The sequence below is a fragment of the Orbicella faveolata genome, unplaced genomic scaffold (genome assembly GCF_042242905.1).
Source record: "Orbicella faveolata isolate gen_17 unplaced genomic scaffold, um_ofav_v1 contig_2, whole genome shotgun sequence".
Lineage (NCBI taxonomy): Eukaryota > Metazoa > Cnidaria > Anthozoa > Scleractinia > Merulinidae > Orbicella > Orbicella faveolata.
This window is the reverse complement of record NW_028301547.1, coordinates 11,023,521-11,042,500: the sequence shown is the minus strand read 5'-3', so window position 1 is coordinate 11,042,500 and position 18,980 is coordinate 11,023,521. Positions and strand designations below refer to the sequence as shown.

Genomic DNA, 18,980 nt, shown 5'->3' with positions numbered 1-18,980 from the left:
AATAACTAGCCAAGCATTTTCATATCCATTACGAGTAAAAATTCGGCTAAAAGAAGCACTTAAGACACTTCTTTCAAATATTATCGGAGTTTTATTTTGTGGCATTCTCAAGATATCGATATAAATACTGCAGCAGAAGATTCAACTCACAAGTTCCCTCAACTTACGCTTCCAAGTGTAAAATACAATGGAACCACTAGATACATGTCATTTAGAAGCGATTTTGCGCTGCCCCTCGTGGACACGCACATACCTAAGAACTCTGGTAGTTAGAAAGGGGACTATAAATTTTGAACAAAGTCATTTCTTGTATTGAGATATTGAAACCATCCAACAAAAAAGACTTGCCTCTTACGTGGTAAGCTAATTTAGTTGAAAAGGAATAAAGATTAATTAGGGCACGGAGGCAAATAAAATAATTCGCTGCATGAACACGTAATCATTATTTCATTAAGACGTGTTCCTTACAGCCTTAAATAAATATACATCAAAGCATACTTTTAAACTTTTTTTTTTAAATCGCGGAGAATATTGTAGTCAACCGTATGTCACTTAAATTTATGCATTAAAAGGTGTAGGTCATGATCACCGCCCTCGTTTAGGAGAAGACGAAAATTCTTATGTTTCACTGTCGAGCTTCGCTTGAAGAAAATCATTTAACATTGTGTATGTGAACGTTATGAACACAGCCACATCATGCTACTCCTGTGTGATCTCGCTAAAAATTTGCCGGAGGTTTCACCACTGAAGAGTGGGAGAAATGAAATCCATCATTCTTTATGCCCAGTGACATGCTCGAAAACAATTCAAACGAGGCACAAATTTAAAACTAAGGGTAAAACTTCAACTTGCATCACGCACCGTAAATGTTCAGTCCACGTTCATCTGGATGCAGGTTTTTTGGCCTTGCAAATGGCGAAGTTTTGTTCACAGTTCGGCAGTGTTTTTGAGTGTGTTATCTCACTTGGGGTTGGATAAAAATGAAGTTAAATTTTGAAATTAAGTCGCGTTAAGATTTTCAGTTCTGGATATTGTAATGGAATGGCATAGAATCTTCATAAAATTATTATGAGTAAAGTGGGTCACATTTTTAATATTAACATGTCACTTTTATCGGCCTAGAGGGGTGCGTGGAGTTCTAAATATATTGAAGTATTCCTCAAATACCTTCATGTAGACTGGGCTAAGTTTCTCGGTTCCTTTTAATCTGTAAGACGCGCTGCCAAAATTCAGAATGTGATAATGCTAAGCATAATTTGTTATATTGGACAATTCAATTATCCGGCTTGCTTTTTGTAGTACCAACCTTTGGAAAGCAAGTTGTAGTTTGATATAACCAAATCAAGATATAGGCTAGATTTTTCCGCCTTCGACAAAACTTTTAATGTAATGACTATATTTTGGTGAAATTTAGCAAGAAACAAAACCTCCCAGATCTACGATTACCTTCTTCTAAATTTGTGCTTTTGTTTCATTTGTTTCAAGATAGGCCACTTCCGAGTTAAACTTTGCCAATTTTTCAGAACGAGTCTTCTTGCAAAACCTTTCAAATGAAAATGAGTTTGTTTTGCATAAAAATTAATGTTCAGGTGAAACCCATTTCCCATCATGTGCTTGAGGTCGCACGAAGAAAAGTTTTGACAAAGAGACAAAAGTCAAGTCGGAAATGACAATCAGCAACAACGAACGTTTCCTAATTACTATCCACACAATTAACAGTCGTGAGTGTTTCGATTCTGATGCTCATGTGCTAAACCACCGCCAGGTATCAACACAAACCGCAAACTTTTGTTGGTACAACGATGATAATACTCCATGTTGGACGATACTGGGCCAATGCTTTTTCTTTTGTTGATTGCACCCATAGCCGTCGGTTAAATTTACTGGATTTGCTTTAATTAAATTCTCATAAAAACTAGAACAAATATTGATGACAGGGTTTTGCGACGTATGAAATAGTCAAGGTTAAAGTGTCATAAAGAAAAATGAACAAACACTTATTGGAAACGTGAAATCATAAAAACCAGTTTCACTACTGAAAATATCGGTGACGGGCAAACAAAGGTGTGTTTGCTTTCCATAAAAGAATGGACTGCAATGTTTTATTACAGTCAGACATCCTCTCGAGCGGATGCGTTTATACTTTCAGATTTTGTGATTGTAATCTCTTTTAATTTCAGAATATAATTTCTTAGCTCCAGACGGTTCCCACCGGGCAGCTCAGCATGGCTTGGTGTTTGCGACAAGCTCGCAGTCCCTACAGTTTGATCCTGCTTGCCTTATTTGGAGTCTTAGAAAGTACGTCAGAGACAACCGATCGCGAACAGGGCATGGGATTTATTGATTGTCCTCACTCGCTTACAGTTCATTGGAACAAGATTCTTGCTCGACCTCCTTACGTTGAAAACCTCACCAGCGACTTTGATGGACTTTTTCCGAGTAATGTATCTGGGATTTTTCATGTCTTTCCTATAACTGCTACTTTTTTATCTGTCTTAAAGGAGTGCAGTCACGGTTTGCGCATAACTGATGAAAAGTTTAGCCTCAATTTTTCAAATTCGTCGTTTGTGATCCGTGTTAATCTTCTCCTTCCTTAGCCATCCTTGTTCCTTTATGGTTTATCATTATCTCTTTGGTGTTTTTTTATTTTATTAAGCTGTTATTTTCTGGTTTCCTACCCGATTTAAAGGTAATTTTGTATGTGGCCAAAATAACTAAAATACCGTGATTGAGCTCCTTTAAGCTTTTTGTTTTTTCTTACTTGTTTGCGAATGCTTTGTCAAATGGCTTGTTTCGTGTAACTCTCGATGTCTATGTTATTTAAAATTGCTTCTCGTTTGTTTTTGCAAAAGCCAGTGAGGCACTGCTCGATTTGGAATTGTAAAAACTCGGTTTTGTACGGACTTATTCGTGTTCATGAACTAACAAGCGCTCGGATTTTAATGCCACTGAGAAGCGTGGTCGTAGGGTTGTCATGAGAGGTGTAGATAGGTTTTTTTTAGATGAATATACTGACCAATTATCAACAGATGATTTTATGATTTCAATAATCTGGGGTAAATTTAATTCACTGAAATATTCTAACAGTCCTGAAGCTTCGCTACCATCTGTCCAGATACGCTTAGATAAGGCAACCATCAACTACGTGCTTTTTAGTCTGACGAGATAAACTGATCAGAGTTCTGTGACCAAATAAAACGTACTTTGTGACCAGCAGTTCAGGTTAGACTCCTCAAATAGTGGCATCGAAACAGACACACAGTTTCAATATAACGACAATTGTGAAGGTAAATCCGAGTACTGGAGGCAAGGATTATTATATTTGGTGCTGTATCACTGATAAACCTTGGGCTACTGCAGTTTGCTTTGGCTAAACCTTTCAGTCACAAAAAGGGAAGAAATTTGGTCAAATCTGTTTATGATATGGCTAATGACCGTCAGCGCAATTTTGCCCAAAATCCTTTTATGCCAATAAGTTGTACTGGACGAAATTCGTGATTTCTACTTGAAAGCGAATTAGTGTTTTGAAAATTTAAGGTGGCTCTGAACCCTATGTACAGGATCTTTTTAAAAACTTGCCAAGAGTTGCGTCTTACCATGCTCATTAAAATTTGATAATATAAAAAAATTTCACCGTGCTTTTGAATTATAAGCCCGTAAAACTGTGATTAAGGGTGTTTTTGGCAGGTCATACTGTTGCTATTGCAACCTTTTGTGTCGCGAAATGATAACAAGGTGCTCACCATTGATTGGGCAGTTTTTTAATACCATGATTGTAGCATCAAGTGATGAAGAGTAGTGATAACTATGGAACGCCAGAACTGTCTTATGATACTTTTTTTTATTATATTGGGTGGTTATGTCATTATATTGAGTAGTTATGTTATTATATTCGGTGATTAACTCATTATACTCGGTGCTTATTCCATTATACTCGGTGCTGTCTTCATTATATTCGGTGCTTATTCCATTATATTCGGTGCTTCCCTCGTTATATTCGGTGCTTTCTTCGTTATATTCGGTGCTTTTTTCCTTATATTCGGTGCTGTCTTTATTATATTCGGTGCTTATTCCATTATATTCGGTGCTTACTTCATTATATTCGGTGCCTACTTCATTATATTCGGTGCTTACTTCATTATATTCGGTGCTTACTTCATTATATTCGGTGCTTACTTCATTATATTCGGTGCTTACTTCATTATATTCGGTGCTTACTTCATTATATTCGGTGCTTACTTCATTATATTCGGTGCTTACCTCATTATATTCGGTGCTTACTTCATTATATTCGGTGCTTACTTCATTATATTCGGTGCTTATTTCATTATATTCGGTGCTTTCTTCGATATGATCGTCACCAGTCTTCGCAAGGGGTCGTACAATTTGGAGGTAGTCTAGGGAAAGCCGGGAAAAACGGGTGTCACGAAAACTCAGACCCCTCGAAATTAAAAACTCAATTGTTATCCCCCGAATTGCTCTATGGCCACAATGGGGCGAGATGTTTATCTTCTCCGGTTTATGTTGTCGCGTCGATCGAACGGTGAAACACAAATATTTAACTTCTCAGGTTTATCGCTGTCGCGTCGGTCAAACAGTGAAGAACTAACAAGGTTTAGAACAGCAGCCGACACTGCTTTTCAAAACAGACCTTTTTTATGCAATCGTATGCAGCAAAAAAATGTGTTGTTCTCTGAAACATACTCGTTTGATCGCAATCTACTTTTTGAGTTTATGTGCGTTCGGTGACTGTCGGCACGTAAAAAGTCAACACGTAAAAAGCACGTGAAGGTCGAACCGATTGAACCGCCATGTCTGGTCTCGAAATGTGAGTGAACGAAAATTGAAATGAAGAATACAAAAGCAAAAACCGACACAACTTCTGGTTCTTTCCGTTGTGGCAAAAACTGTGCTACTTGTCCCTACATTTCTCACGGACTTACTACATACTTCTACCGGGGAAACGCGCGCCATAAAATCCAACCTGACCTGTGACACTAAAAACCTCATCTACATGATTCAATGTAACCGCCGTAATTTACAATACATAGGAGAGACGAAACGACGATTAAAAGACCGATTTAATGAACACCGCCGTACCATAGACAACCCTAACAACAAATCTAAACCTACTACAGCCGCCGAACATTTCCTGTCCTCTCCTAACCACACTGCTAACGACATGCAATTAATCCCCATCGAAAAAATCGTTTCTAACCGAGACTCTATCCGTACGGCCAGGGAAGCTTTTTTAATTCAAAAAGGCAGAACAATTGATCCTAATGGTCTGAACATCCGCGAAGAAACATATTAATTGTTTCCATTTGTTTTCTTTTATTATGTTCTTTTATCATGTTATTTTATTTTACCGTATGCTTATCTTCAATTTACACGATCAATTACTTTTGCGTAGTCCGGTATTACGTAAAAATATCGGCTACATAAAAACACGCACCAATGTAAAATCTTCCATTGTACCTGAAGAAGGCTGGTTTGGCCAGCCGAAATATAGTACACCTTCAAAAAATCATTCTACGTTGTGTCGGTTTTTGCTTTTGTATTCTTCATTTCAATTTTCGTTCACTCACATTTCGAGACCAGACATGGCGGTTCAATCGGTTCGACCTTCACGTGCTTTTTACGTGTTGACTTTTTACGTGCCGACAGTCACGCAACGCACATAAACTCAAAAAGCAGATTGCGATCAAACGAGTATGTTTCAGAGAACAACACATTTTTTTGCTGCATACGATTGCATAAAAAAGGTCTGTTTTGAAAAACAGTGTCGGCTGCTGTTCTAAACCTTGTTAGTTCTTCACTGTTTGACCGACGCGACAGCGATAAACCTGAGAAGTTAAATATTTGTGTTTCACCGTTCGATCGACGCGACAACATAAACCGGAGAAGATAAACATCTCGCCCCATTGTGGCCATAGAGCAATTCGGGGGATAACAATTGAGTTTTTAATTTCGAGGGGTCTGAGTTTTCGGGGTCTGTTTCGGGGTCTGAGTTTTCGTGACACCCGTTTTTCCCGGCTTTCCCTAGACTACCTCCAAATTGTACGACCCCTTGCGAAGACTGGTGACGATCATATCGAAGAAAGCACCGAATATAATGAAGTAAGCACCGAATATAATGAAGTAAGCACCGAATATAATGAAGTAAGCACCGAATATAATGAAGTAAGCACCGAATATAATGAAGTAGGCACCGAATATAATGAAGTAAGCACCGAATATAATGAAGTAAGCACCGAATATAATGAAGTAAGCACCGAATATAATGAAGTAAGCACCGAATATAATGAAGTAAGCACCGAATATAATGAAGTAAGCACCGAATATAATGAAGTAAGCACCGAATATAATAAAGACAGCACCGAATATAAGGAAAAAAGCACCGAATATAACGAAGAAAGCACCGAATATAACGAGGGAAGCACCGAATATAATGGAATAAGCACCGAATATAATGAAGACAGCACCGCATATAAAGACATAAGCACCGAGTATAATGGAATAAGCACCGAGTATAATGAGTTAATCACCGAATATAATAACATAACTACTCAATATAATGACATAACCACCCAATATAATAAAAAAAAAGTATCATAAGACAGTTCTGGCGTTCCATAGATAACGACCCATCAAAATCTAAGTCATTGCTGGAAACTGTTTTGAGCCACCTTAATGGTTGGACCTAAAGTACATGAAACTAAAATATACCAGACTTGAGTAATCGATGGCACTGAGTGAAATCAGTGAAATCAATGACTAATCGATGCGTAATCAGTCGTTTAGTCTTTGATTATTGCCGATGATCAATGAGTAATCGATGAATAATCAATAGGCTCACAAAATTTTTCAGTCATCGATAAGTCATTGATTGCATCGATTATTCATTAATCGATTGCATTGATTAATCATTTACAACATTCATAAATTAGCAATTATTCATCGAAGTGGAAGTGAAAAGTGGAGCTTTACCGTGGTCCCAATAGTGCTTTGCTAATCACTTCTGAGTCAACCAATCAGAACCCGTAAAAAGCACTATTCACTTAATTATGTGTTATATAGTAATCATTGACATAATTTGCGACTAAACAAACCATACCAGTAATGAGTTGAAGCTTCCACTCAAAGAATATCAATCCATATGTACTAAAATAGTAGATCGTCTAATTATACTCTTGACTGCTTTTGTAATTCTTTGTTATGTCTGTTATTGATAGCTTTCCTTCGTATAATGTTGACTGATTGTTGCCGACTCAGTAGTAATCTGGTGTACAATGGCTCAGCGGTAGAATCAGACTTCCATCTTCCAGTTATTATCAATCTTGAGGCTGATTTCAACATGTCTGGTCAGAGACATTTCGTTCCCATGTTGCCCCAGACTGGAATAGCCTTCGTGGTTGTTAAAAGCACCAAGAGTGAGCAGTCGTGGCGAGTCGTCAAGTCTCTGCTTGCAACTTGGCCTGTTCTGGTTCTTATACTTATTTTTTCGTTGCTTGCCGGAATTATAGCCTGGTCACTGGTATGTTGAATAGTACGCTTAATTATAATAGACCAAGTTCAATATATTAAAATTCAGCTTCAAATGATAGTCCTCAGCACGAGGCTCTGGGGAATAAACCCCACAAACTCTGAGGTCTATTGTTAATTTTAATATATTGAAATTGGTGTATTCCTACGTAGGAAAAAGAATGGCGACTGGTTCATTTACCCATAATTCCAGCGCACGAAAACTTTAACAGCACTCATAAAAAGTACAGAAGAGTTTTAACATCTTCAAGCCTGTAGCATACACAATGTCGTCAGCACAGGGACAAATATTGTAAAAATACGATATTCCTTGTACTTTGTGGGCTGTGTAAGTCTCACATGGTATTGTGGGAATATGTACAGCCACCGTCTTTCTTCCTACGGAGGATTGTTTTAATTTGTTTTTGTTTATGTCCCAAGATGCATGCATATGTCATCCTTTAGAAAACAACCTTAAGAAAATACGTGCGCTGATTGGTTAAAAATCGTGTTTCTATAACTCCATAGAAACACAGAACTAGCACGAGCTGTTGACGTAATGATGGCGCGAGCAAAGAGAATTTACATTTTGATGATCAAAGTAAAAAGTTGTTTCCCTTTTTTTCGTCGCGGTGTTTTCTAAAAGAAATAGAAAACATGTTCTCTGTGTTTCTATCGAGTTATAGATACACGCGTGATAGTTTGGGAGAACTCGAAAAAGCTGTGGAAACACTCGCCTACGGCTCGTGTTCCCAAAGCATTTCTCGTTCTCCCAAACTCCCACTCGTGTTTCTATAACTCGATAGAAACACGGTACACTTTTTCTATTTCTTGAATAAAGGCTGTTATTTGACCTTGCATTCAATATGAACAGCCGAACTTAAAACAGTCGACTAGCAGACGGAAAGGCGTTTTCAGAACGATCGTTCTCCCTGGACGTTACTTTAACAATCTGATCCAGTTTGAACGTGAAAACCATACCATGCTGACTTTTGCAAGAAAAACTAATGTAATTGTGTTTGATTACCCTATAAATTCTCACATGATGATTTGCACCACCTTATTACATGTACGTGAATGAAAAATGGTCATTACTGCTTATACCACCGATGAAAATTGTCGTGAGCCTAATGGAAGGGATTTTGTGACAAAACTGTACTCCCTTCCATTTCCTAATTTTATTTCATGCTGAACTCTAATGTCAACTAATTACGATATCTCTTAACAATTTTAACTGTGTAAACTAGCCAGTGTGATGTGAACATGTTGCTATAGGAAACCAGAAAAAATCCAGACAACTTTCCGTCTATGTTTACAAAAGGCATCTGGGAAGGTTTCTGGTGGGCCTTTATATCCATGACAACAGTAGGGTAAGTACAACGAAGATTTAATTTCCTTTATGTTTACATAATGTGGCGACAGAATGAAAACAGTCTGAAAATGTCTGAATAGCAAGGTGAATAAAACAATAAGATTCAACTTTGGACCACTTGTCAGTTGTCAGTTGTCATTTGACAGTAGAGAACTGGTTAGTCATGTAATACATCAAACATGAGAGGCAGTGTTTCATCGGGATATCCAAACACGGAGAGGAGACTTGAAAATACGAGGCGCAGCGGAGTATTTTTGACGAAATTCGAGGTGTTTGGATAGCCGATGAAACTATATCTCGAGTGTTTGATATATCTTCTCAATCGAAGCAAAAACTAAGGAGTAAACGGAGAAGTAAAATCGTAAAAATCTATGCTGATTAAGACTAGGTATCCAAACCTCCTTCACGGTCGTGATTTTCTTTGTTTTAACTTGATGAATTATTAATGATTTCGAGAGAGTCATAGCAATTTTTCTTGGGTAATTTTGTCCAAGGGGGAAAGGCGCAATGAGGTTAACCCTATGTGAAGCGCCGACTCGTGAGACAAGGCCAGACCACAACAGCAGGAACTACGTGCCCTACTCTTTGCGACAAGTGTGTTGGTTCTTTAACGTTCCCTGCTAACCGTGTAACACTGACGATGCAGGATACGGGGCCTACGGTTTATAGTCCTTATCCGAGAAGATTTGAACGTCTAACCATTGGCAGATGTAATTACAAAAGTATCATATTCTCCTCAGTTATTTTGAGATCCCGATTGTTGGTTCGGTCAGTAGCAGATGTCTCTGTAGTTACGGCCACGGTGTTGGTGCCCTTCCGAGAGACATAACCATGGCTTCCTCATATAAAGCTCAAAAAAGTTAGGTGAAAGATTACTCCGAATAACACAGGCCCAGAGAGAGACACCCATATGTAAATGTCAAGAAGGTTCGTCGGAAAAATTTGATTTAAACGCCTAAAGAAAACAATCTGCGCGTGGCTCGGGTTTTATAGTACCCCAAAAGATCTAACACCTATAACACTTAATGAAAGCGTTTTTTATTTTTTTCGGGTGCCGCCCTAAATCATATTTTGATGGCTAAAAGTAGTGATGTTACCTACTTAACACCATACGTGAGACCAAAATCTGTGAGTTACACTTCTAAGCGAGACGGACGAACATCACTGACCTTTTCATATGGGAGGCACCCCACCCCCAGCGGGCACACTGATATGAAAATCCGTGCAGACCTACATCTTGACGAGGTTGTTTATATATCAATCAATTATCATATCTATGATTCTAGACTTATCTCATTGATGGTTCAGTACCTTTTTAGCGGAGCACAGTGCGGTGAAGAAAATGTAACCTATCGATCCGCAAACGTTTGGCTGTGACGTCACCGTACGTACGATGGGCGCCGACCGTCTGTCCGCTTCATGTAAACTAATGAGAAATCTTCTTATTGTTATTTGTGTAGTTACGGAGATCGTTATCCAAGGTCAATTGGAGGGCGCCTGTTTGCAGTGATGTGGATTTTGGTGGGAATGGTTATAATTTCCATTTTTACGGCAGCCTTGACTTCTTCCCTGACAACTCTTTCTTTGGAAACTAAAGTCAAGTTACCCGGAACAAAGGTTGGTAGATCTACAATATGATTTGACGCTATATTGCTGTCACTTTACTCGGCAGAACGGATGACGCGCAGGCGATGGATAAGAAATACTCCTGACCTGAAATGAGCAAACCTAAGGTCCCATTAGGGAAGGCGGGGGGGAGTCTGAGTATCCCATATCCCGTTAATTTATGGCCTAAACATGATCCCGCGTTCCGTTTTAATTGATTTCAATATCCCACACCCCATTATTTTTTCCCCACAATACATATCCCGTTAATATTTTGCCTTTAGGTGATAGATCTTTCTCTGCTGCTGCTCCATATTTATGGAATAGTTTGCCGGCTAAATTACATGATATTCAGTCATTAGCTATTTTTGAATGTAAGCTGAAAACTTATTTATTTCGTATAGCTTTTAAAGCGTATCTTGTTTGATATTCACTCTTATTAGTATTACTAATTAAGTTTATCATCATTACTACAAATATTCTATTCTACTAATATACATGTAATTAGTTTTTATTGCGAGACATTTTTCGCAATTAGCTGTTCATAGGATGACGATGATCGCAGGAAGGGCCGCAAGTTAGAGATAACATAACTTTTAGTTACACCTAGGACACGTGCATTCTCCTGACTGGTCAGGAAACCTGAACCCGCAGACTGTTGAATAACAGGAAATGCCTCGCACTAAAACGGACATTACGTTTTCAGTTTTTCAACATAATGTTTGTTTTTACAAATTTGAATTTTATTGTAGTATTTTAAGTTGTAAAGCGCTGTTGATCAGTAAATGCCTAATTGAGAAATAGAAAACATGTACCATGTTTCTATCGAGTTTTATATAATAACCCAAGTTATTCTCGCATTTTGATCGGTTCTCGCCAATGATCCATTAATGATCTAGGACAGACGCACGATTGACGTCATCATTTCAAAGTTTTTCACTCTGTGTTTAAAATGGCGGAAAGTTGTGAGAATTTGGATACTATTTTACGTGACTGGGGAGAGATAAGGTATAAAAAAAAAGTCTTACCGAGGCATTGAACAGGTAAGAGAGTCTGCAAGAAGAAAGAAAAAGGCGTTTCTTTTCTAGAAAATGACTCAGAAAAAATACTCGAGCAGTCTCAGTCGGCAGTCGGGCGAGACTAAACGAAACGCAAAATTGGTCTTGAAATTACTTTAAGGTAAGAAACCATTGCTTTTTCTCGAATTTAACAAAACTAATAAGCAAAATGTTCATGTCCTTAACTTATTTAAAAACTTCAACTTTTCTCAGTCTCAAAATGATTGTTGACACAGCTTGATTCTAGGAATTAAACATCAAAACATCATCAGTTTAAATAAACACATAAGCTTAAGTTTAACCTTGTTTTCTGACGCGACTGCTCCAGTCCGTTTCAGGGCACAGTAGCGAGAAAAGTAGAGCTTACTACAGCTCACGACCAACTGTATTCCAGTTATATAGCGTCTCCTACACTAGGTCAAACTGATTTGAGAATCAACAACCACAGAGGACACAAATTTGCACCGTCACTAACGCTTCTCTCATCCAAAACTCGTATCACAATTCTTTGCCACGCAGAGCAATAGATTAATAGATTACGTCAAAGTAGTCAAAGGTCGGCTTTCGAGTTATGTTAAAAGGTTTTAAAATAAAATAGCTTTTTCTGTTGTTTTTTTTATTCTATAAAACAAATAGATTCCATGTTGCCGTGCGTCTGTTCAGTAATAGATCACAGAGGACGTCAAAATGTGGTAAGAACATCAGCGACACACTCGGCTATTGCCTCGCGTGCCACTTATTTGTTCTTACAACGTCATCTGTGATCTATTTAACAATTAGACCCATAGCCCTTGCGGGCTACGGGTCAATAGCCCATGAGGCGAAGCCGAATGGGCTATTGACCCGTGGCCCTTGAGGGCGAAGGGTCTAATTGTTTTAGTATCACCCAACTAGTCGGACAGAAAAGGCAATAATAAAGTTAGCAAATGCAAGTTGAAGAAATATTTGTTTGGGAATAAAACGAAAGAAAGCGTCACGCTCGATTGCGCCAATTTCGCTACTCGAGGACTATTACTAATAATCCTCTACTAGCGTAGCCAATTAAAATGCAGGATTTGCATTAGTCCACTAGTTGAGTGATACCAATACTGAACAGTCGCACAGCAACATGGAATCTATTTGTTAAATAGAAAAACGAGAGGAAGTTTGGGAGAGCGAGAAATGCTGTGGGAACAAGCTTTTTCGAGTTCTTCCAAACTGTCACGAGTGTTTCTATAACTCGATAGAAACACAGAGAACATGTTTTCTATTTCTTTTAGAAAACACCGCGACGAAAAAAAGGAAAACAACTTGTTAACTTTGATTATCAAAATGTAAATTCTCTTTGCTCGCGCCATCATTACGTCGACAGCTCGTGCTAGTTCTGTGTTTCTATGGAGTTGTAGAAACACGATTTTTAACCAGTCAGCGCGCGTATTTTCATAGGACTCTTTGTTCTAATTATAGCGCTCTAGAAGTTAATAAATTATCATTCTTAAATGCCGTATCCCAAAAACCCCTACTAGGGCCTCAAAACGAAATTAATGCTGTCTCACTCACCAGGTAGTGGCTCTCGTTGATTCCATTGAAAGCATAACAGGATTCCAACAGCAGGTCAAACTTACAAGTGAGTACCTTTCGTGTTATACACTAACCCAATTTAATTATGGGTCTTTTTGGTAGTTTATAACTGGTAGATTATTGGAGTAGTTAGTTAAAATTTTGAATTAATCATCGAGAAATCTCGCGGAGTGACTAAAAGTGTCACTCCTTGATCGCATTTGCCGCAATCGAGAAGACAATGTTGTTTAGGAAAGTGTTTTGCATTGTGGTCAAATGACAAGTTGTCGGGGATAACTTGAAGAGTAAAATGGCTGGAATTATTTTTGATTGGTGGACCGGTTTAAACCTTTTATCATGCACGGTTAACCGTGTTATTTTGTTTAATTTACAGGAGTGGAAACAGCACGTGACATCAATGAACGTCTTCAAAGTGGTCAAGTCCAAGGTGATAAGAGCTGATTGGTTCTTTTTCAAAAAGACTTCAATGCTCTCTGAAAGTCAATTATAATTGTTACTGCCTCATACTCAACAGCAGAGTGCTGTGTGTTTTTTTTTTAAAAAGATCTTGTATTCCTTGCTGACATGATGACTACAACATGGTGCTTCTGCTTATGTGTTGTATCTACAAATTATGATATCATTCTTTTTCATGCACGTACCGTGTAACGATTCAATTTAATTTTACAATATGACGTTGTCAGTCACGAAGGGTGGTTTTAAATGACCTATATAAGATTGCATAGAAATGAAAGTGCTTTGCGAACGCAATGCTGTTTTAACTCGCTGAAGTTTCTTTCTCTAAAGATTATTACGAGCCTGCATTCACTATACCGATCTTCAGTTACTGAACAGTGGTTACCGCAAGTACTGATAACTGATGAACACTGAACTTTATTAACCTATCAGTCACCATGAAATAAATCATTTTCCACAGGAGCATTAATGGACGCTTATTTCTGGATTCATTTCAAAAGTAATTATCCAACCAATAACCTAAAAGTTCAGGAAGTAATTCAACAGAAAAATTTGGAGTATGGCGTTCTCGTAAACAATAACGAACTACTGGCTGACTGCTTTCGTGAAAAGAGGTACATCCAGGAATCAGACTTTTACGAGCACGCTGAAGTATTCTTGGAGCAATCATTGTCGGTAAGTACTGTTTAGTACCGTTATGGTGGTCTTCCACCCAAATATATTAAGTTCCGCACGCAGAAACCTTTCCCACAAAATGCGCAATGCAAACGTATCTCGACCTCGCTCTATCAAAGACGCTCAAAGAATGGGCAATGGAAATTTAACGCAGTGTACCCATAATGTTTTGTTTTATTATATAAAAACCAATAAAATACCAGGTGAGCTTTCGCGTGAAAACATTATATCTTCACATGTGAAAAGATCACCGTTGCTATGGTTACATAATAAATGGCGCCTTTTACAGCTAAAGTAAAATGGTTTGGGATTTCAATGGTGTTTATATTAATAATAAATAGAACATTATATGGCCACTTGGAGATACGAAAATTCTTTTCTCGTGTTGACAAATATTTCACTTGTTCCCCGCGGTCAATCCATGTAATATCCTCGATTTATTATATGGCTGTATCTTACAAGGACTGAGAACTACCGAATTCACGAATTTGATTGGCTGAAATTGATATTGACCGCGGTTTAGATTTTCCCATCTAGAGCGGCATCTAGACCGGTTTCATTTTGCGCTGAAAAAGTAGCAAACTAAAATACAAAAATGTTCACCGTTTTGTTTTATTTTCTTCTCAATCATTTATGGAAGTGCCAAAAAGCCTGATGACAAAAAAAGTAAAGAGGACGAGCAAATTTCGGCAGGTTTAAGTTAAGCTCATCTCCGTTTGCAAGCAAAATGTCAGCAAACCAGTTACATTAAACGAATTAAAGTTTTCTTCTTTGCCATATAATAAACGTCTTATTAACCGAGCTAAGTCGGTCTGTATGGGAGAATCTTGACCTCGGTCGTGTGTACAGACCGAACGCAGTGAGGTCTGTACTCACGACCTCGGTCAAGATTCTCCCATACAGACCGACTTAGCTCGGTTAATAAGAGCTAATAACAATTCCAGTAACAAGCAAACTTTTCCTGCGAAAAAACTTAATTTTAGTTGTATCTATCTTGTGTCAGAATATAGGAACAACTATTAAACAACTCGCAAAACCTGAGTAACCTTTTTGTTCTCCAGAGTGAATTTGAAAACAAGGACGACAGTGGAGCCAACTTGTTTGATCCTGATGGTTTGCTGTATTTCCCGGTGTTTTTTACATGCTTGGGAGTGACCGCGTTTTTAATGATGATTGGCTGGGCCTGGGACGTGTACCGTAGATTCTACTGCCTCGGATCTAAAAGAGGTTTGTTTTCCCTATAATAATACTGCTACCGTAAATACGCGCTTCTGATTAGTTGGAAGTGGATAAAAACGGATTTGTTTGGAACTTAAAAGAATTGAGCTCAAGAAATTGCTGTGCCTCTTATTTTGAATTTGGTCTCATTTAGAAACACCGAAAAAGAGCGGCCTCCTTCGCAGAGGCTCAAAGGGTTTTTTTTCGGGTGGGGAGAATCTGCTAAGTGCCCTGCATGCAGTGCAGGGTAACGTGAAATTCGACTTTGCGCTTGCACTCATCTTCAAACCTCTGCCGAGGAGAGGTAATGACATGTAAAGTGGTGGCTGACACTTCAAGATCAAGGAACTGCGTACAAGTGAAATGTAAATCAAGTTTTCTTTTTGAAAGGCGACTGGGCATGACATTCATCCAACCTAATGGAACGTGGAGTGAACAATCAGTTGTTGTTCTTAGAGTCTTGACATTCTACTAGCGCTGTAAATGAACTCCAGCCTTTCTCTAAGGCTTACGTGCCTTTGTTACAACCCTAGCCTCAGGGACCTAAACAAATCTTTAAAAGAATCTTTTTACTACTCTTAGTCCATATTTTACTCTGACGAAGACAGGGCTGCCAAAAATTCAGTGCTATAGTTTTTTTTTTTACTGCCTTTTTTACTAACTACTGACCGCCCAAGGAGTGACCTGTAACATTATGTTATTTACAGGGCGACTTGATCTTCTTTCATTGTCACTAACGAAAACAAGTCTTGACAAGGATAACATAAGTCAAGATAAGCTGCAAGATCTTGGGAATAAGATCCAAGAACTCAACCAAACGTTTCATGATCTTATCAAGAATGGCAATCATGGCAGGACGTTCACAAGAGATTACAGGGAAACACCTTAGACCTTGCGGAGTATACACCAAGCTGAATCTCAGATACGACAACTTAAGTATAGATTGCTAGATATACAAATGAGATAATATTCAATACAACAAGGTGACGGTAAAGATAAGCATGGTTACAGAGAGCCGGAGGGATCATTTAAGATACGATACGAAAGGAAAACATAGCGTAGCGCTACATAACATAAATTAAGTAAGATGAAATATGATACATGTAGAATAAGATAATAAACAAATACTATTCCTTCAATGCATGGAATACCATGGTGATAAAAGAATAATTTACAAAAGAAGAGTATGATGGATAAGTGAGTTGAACTCCCATGTAGGCTTTATTCTCATGGTATATTCCTCTTAACTTATTTTTAGATATGATATCCAGTTCTCCCTGGGGTAATGTCTTCATGTGAGCTGCGTAGATTTTTCTTTTGATGGTGAAAATACGCGGAAAGTAAAATGTGCGCCACATGATCGGCTATTTCTCGACCCTCCAGTGACTTTTGAAGTCGGGAGTGATCTTAAAATAAGCTTAATTAAGAGGAGTTGCCTTACGAATAAGGTCATATGGGTGATTAATTCTCTCACCCTTCATCTTCTGTTGCCACCAAGGCACGTGTAGCCGTCTCGGCTATACTTCAGTGTTGTATCTTTAATGAAATCGTCTTATTTCACCAATTTGAAGAGGTGCAGGTCGGTGTTCACCTTGTATGTTGAATAGACACTACATTAATGGCGCAGATATTTGATTAACAATCCTTATACATCCCAAGCCTCACATTCACGTCTGGAAACATAAATACGATGCTCAGGGTGTGTGAAGTGTTGTTATACAAATTTAGGCGCTATTTATGCGAAGTGTCTATGATAAAACGTCAGGGAGTGACACATGTTAAAGCTTACAGCTTGCGGTAATGTACGAATTTACTACAACCAAAAGCTGTTATCAATATCACGATGATAAAACACGGGAGTAATAAAATAAATATAGTAAATTTAAAATATAAAATCTATTGTTAACACACACCCCTGGGGATCAAGTCAAATGTGTAGTTGCGGGAAAGTCCGTTTGTTTGAAGAAGTGCGCTATAGGTTGGCACAAAATAGCTGTTGGTATTCGACATCAATGAACTAAAACATAAACCAGTATTCCAGTAAACGGTTAGTTTATTTCAAGAATATGAATATAAAAACAAAGTTATATACCATAATGCTTTTTAGAAGGCCGTTCGTTCATGCTATCATTGTAGGAATTTATCTTAAAATAATTTAATAAGTTAAGATGTGAAGTATATATGACATAATTCATATTTGAACTGCGGTTGTAGATGAAAGTGAAGAATGATCATCGCAGTAAATTTTCCAATATAAGCAACTGGAAAGAAGAAGCCTGAAAAAAATCAGGGCTTCAACAGGATTCGAACCCGTGACCTCCGCGATACCGGTGCGATGCTCTACCAACTGAGCTATGAAGCCAGACACTGGGAGCGAGGTCAATTAATTGAGTTCATATCTTCCCGTGAGGAGTGAAATGATGTGAAGTATATATGAAATAATTCATATTTGAACTGCGGTTGTAGATGAAAGTGAAGAATGATCATCGCAGTAAATTTTCCAATTTAAGCAACTGGAAAGAAGAAGGCTTCTTCTTTCCAGTTGCTTAAATTGGAAAATTTACTGCGATGATCATTCTTCCCCTTCCTTTAATAAGTTAAATTAACATAAAAATATGCCAGCTCTAGACTGATTTCTTGGCGCTTTGAGCAATCTTCAGTTGCCACTTAAGTTCTCACTAAGTTGATTCGGCTTTGTATTGTTACCCGAGAATGATAATAAACCTCAGCCTTTTAGAGCCTTTGCAGGTCAACATTCTTTTTGTCTCGCACCTCTCTGTAACAAACCAACGTTTTAAAAGTATCATGCAGTCCGTCCTTGGCTTAACGTCGGTGCGTTCTGTGTGAGAAGATTGTATCTCATGCTCTATCGTGAACATTTCAGAAATAACTGGAAGAATAAATTAGACTGAAAATGTAACACAAATGTATGTACTGAAGTAAATTGTAACAACAGATCGTCGCCTTTTTCGAGAATTATAAACTAGTTCACTACTTTTTAATGTTCCTATGTTCCCCAATTGAACGTAACGATCGATGTTCCCTTGTTCCCCAATCCCCCTGGGATCCAGAGGCCCTCGTTTCGGTCACCCTTTTCCCGATTTAGCTAGAAAGAAATTATGGTCTCCGTACGGCTTATTTTGTGCTCTGCAGCTGCTTAGTTTCCATGACGACAATAAACCTGGGTATTAAAGGCTAGCTGCACGACATATTGAAAAAAAATTATTCCTTTAAATCTCTGTAATGACATCCGATTAACAAATTTTCTTCGCAATATCGATTGTATATTCTGAGCTCACTAAATTTTGGTTACCTTCTCCATAGATTCATGATCAAACGGCGCGCGCTTATTAAATTAAAAACTCGCACGGTTTGCCGAATTCGATGTAAGGAAAACTGTCTAAGCTTCGTTTGTCAACAAACTCCCAAACCTTTCCAGTTGAATTGTCTAGATGCGCTGGTAATCACTCAACCGTGACATGTGAGAGCATTCTAACAACGTTTCAGCAAAT

The 18,980-nt window shown here is 38.2% G+C and overlaps 1 protein-coding gene across 6 annotated transcripts in view; it reads left to right on the top strand.

Moving 5' to 3' along the window:
• Nucleotides 1-18,209, top strand: part of LOC110044356 (uncharacterized) — a 37,049-nt gene extending 18,840 nt beyond the window's left edge. For all 6 annotated transcript variants that reach the window (XM_089289561.1, XM_089289557.1, XM_020749889.2 and 3 more), the window contains 9 exons: nucleotides 2,181-2,439; nucleotides 7,236-7,537; nucleotides 8,800-8,894; nucleotides 10,357-10,513; nucleotides 13,102-13,165; nucleotides 13,493-13,546; nucleotides 14,036-14,250; nucleotides 15,312-15,477; nucleotides 16,176-18,209. In XM_089289561.1, the coding sequence (XP_089145687.1) occupies nucleotides 2,226-2,439; nucleotides 7,236-7,537; nucleotides 8,800-8,894; nucleotides 10,357-10,513; nucleotides 13,102-13,165; nucleotides 13,493-13,546; nucleotides 14,036-14,250; nucleotides 15,312-15,477; nucleotides 16,176-16,357 (1,449 nt within the window). In that variant the 5' untranslated portion in view covers nucleotides 2,181-2,225 and the 3' untranslated portion in view covers nucleotides 16,358-18,209. The remainder of the gene's footprint in view (nucleotides 1-2,180; nucleotides 2,440-7,235; nucleotides 7,538-8,799; nucleotides 8,895-10,356; nucleotides 10,514-13,101; nucleotides 13,166-13,492; nucleotides 13,547-14,035; nucleotides 14,251-15,311; nucleotides 15,478-16,175) is intronic.
• The last annotated feature ends 771 nt before the right edge of the window (nucleotides 18,210-18,980 follow it).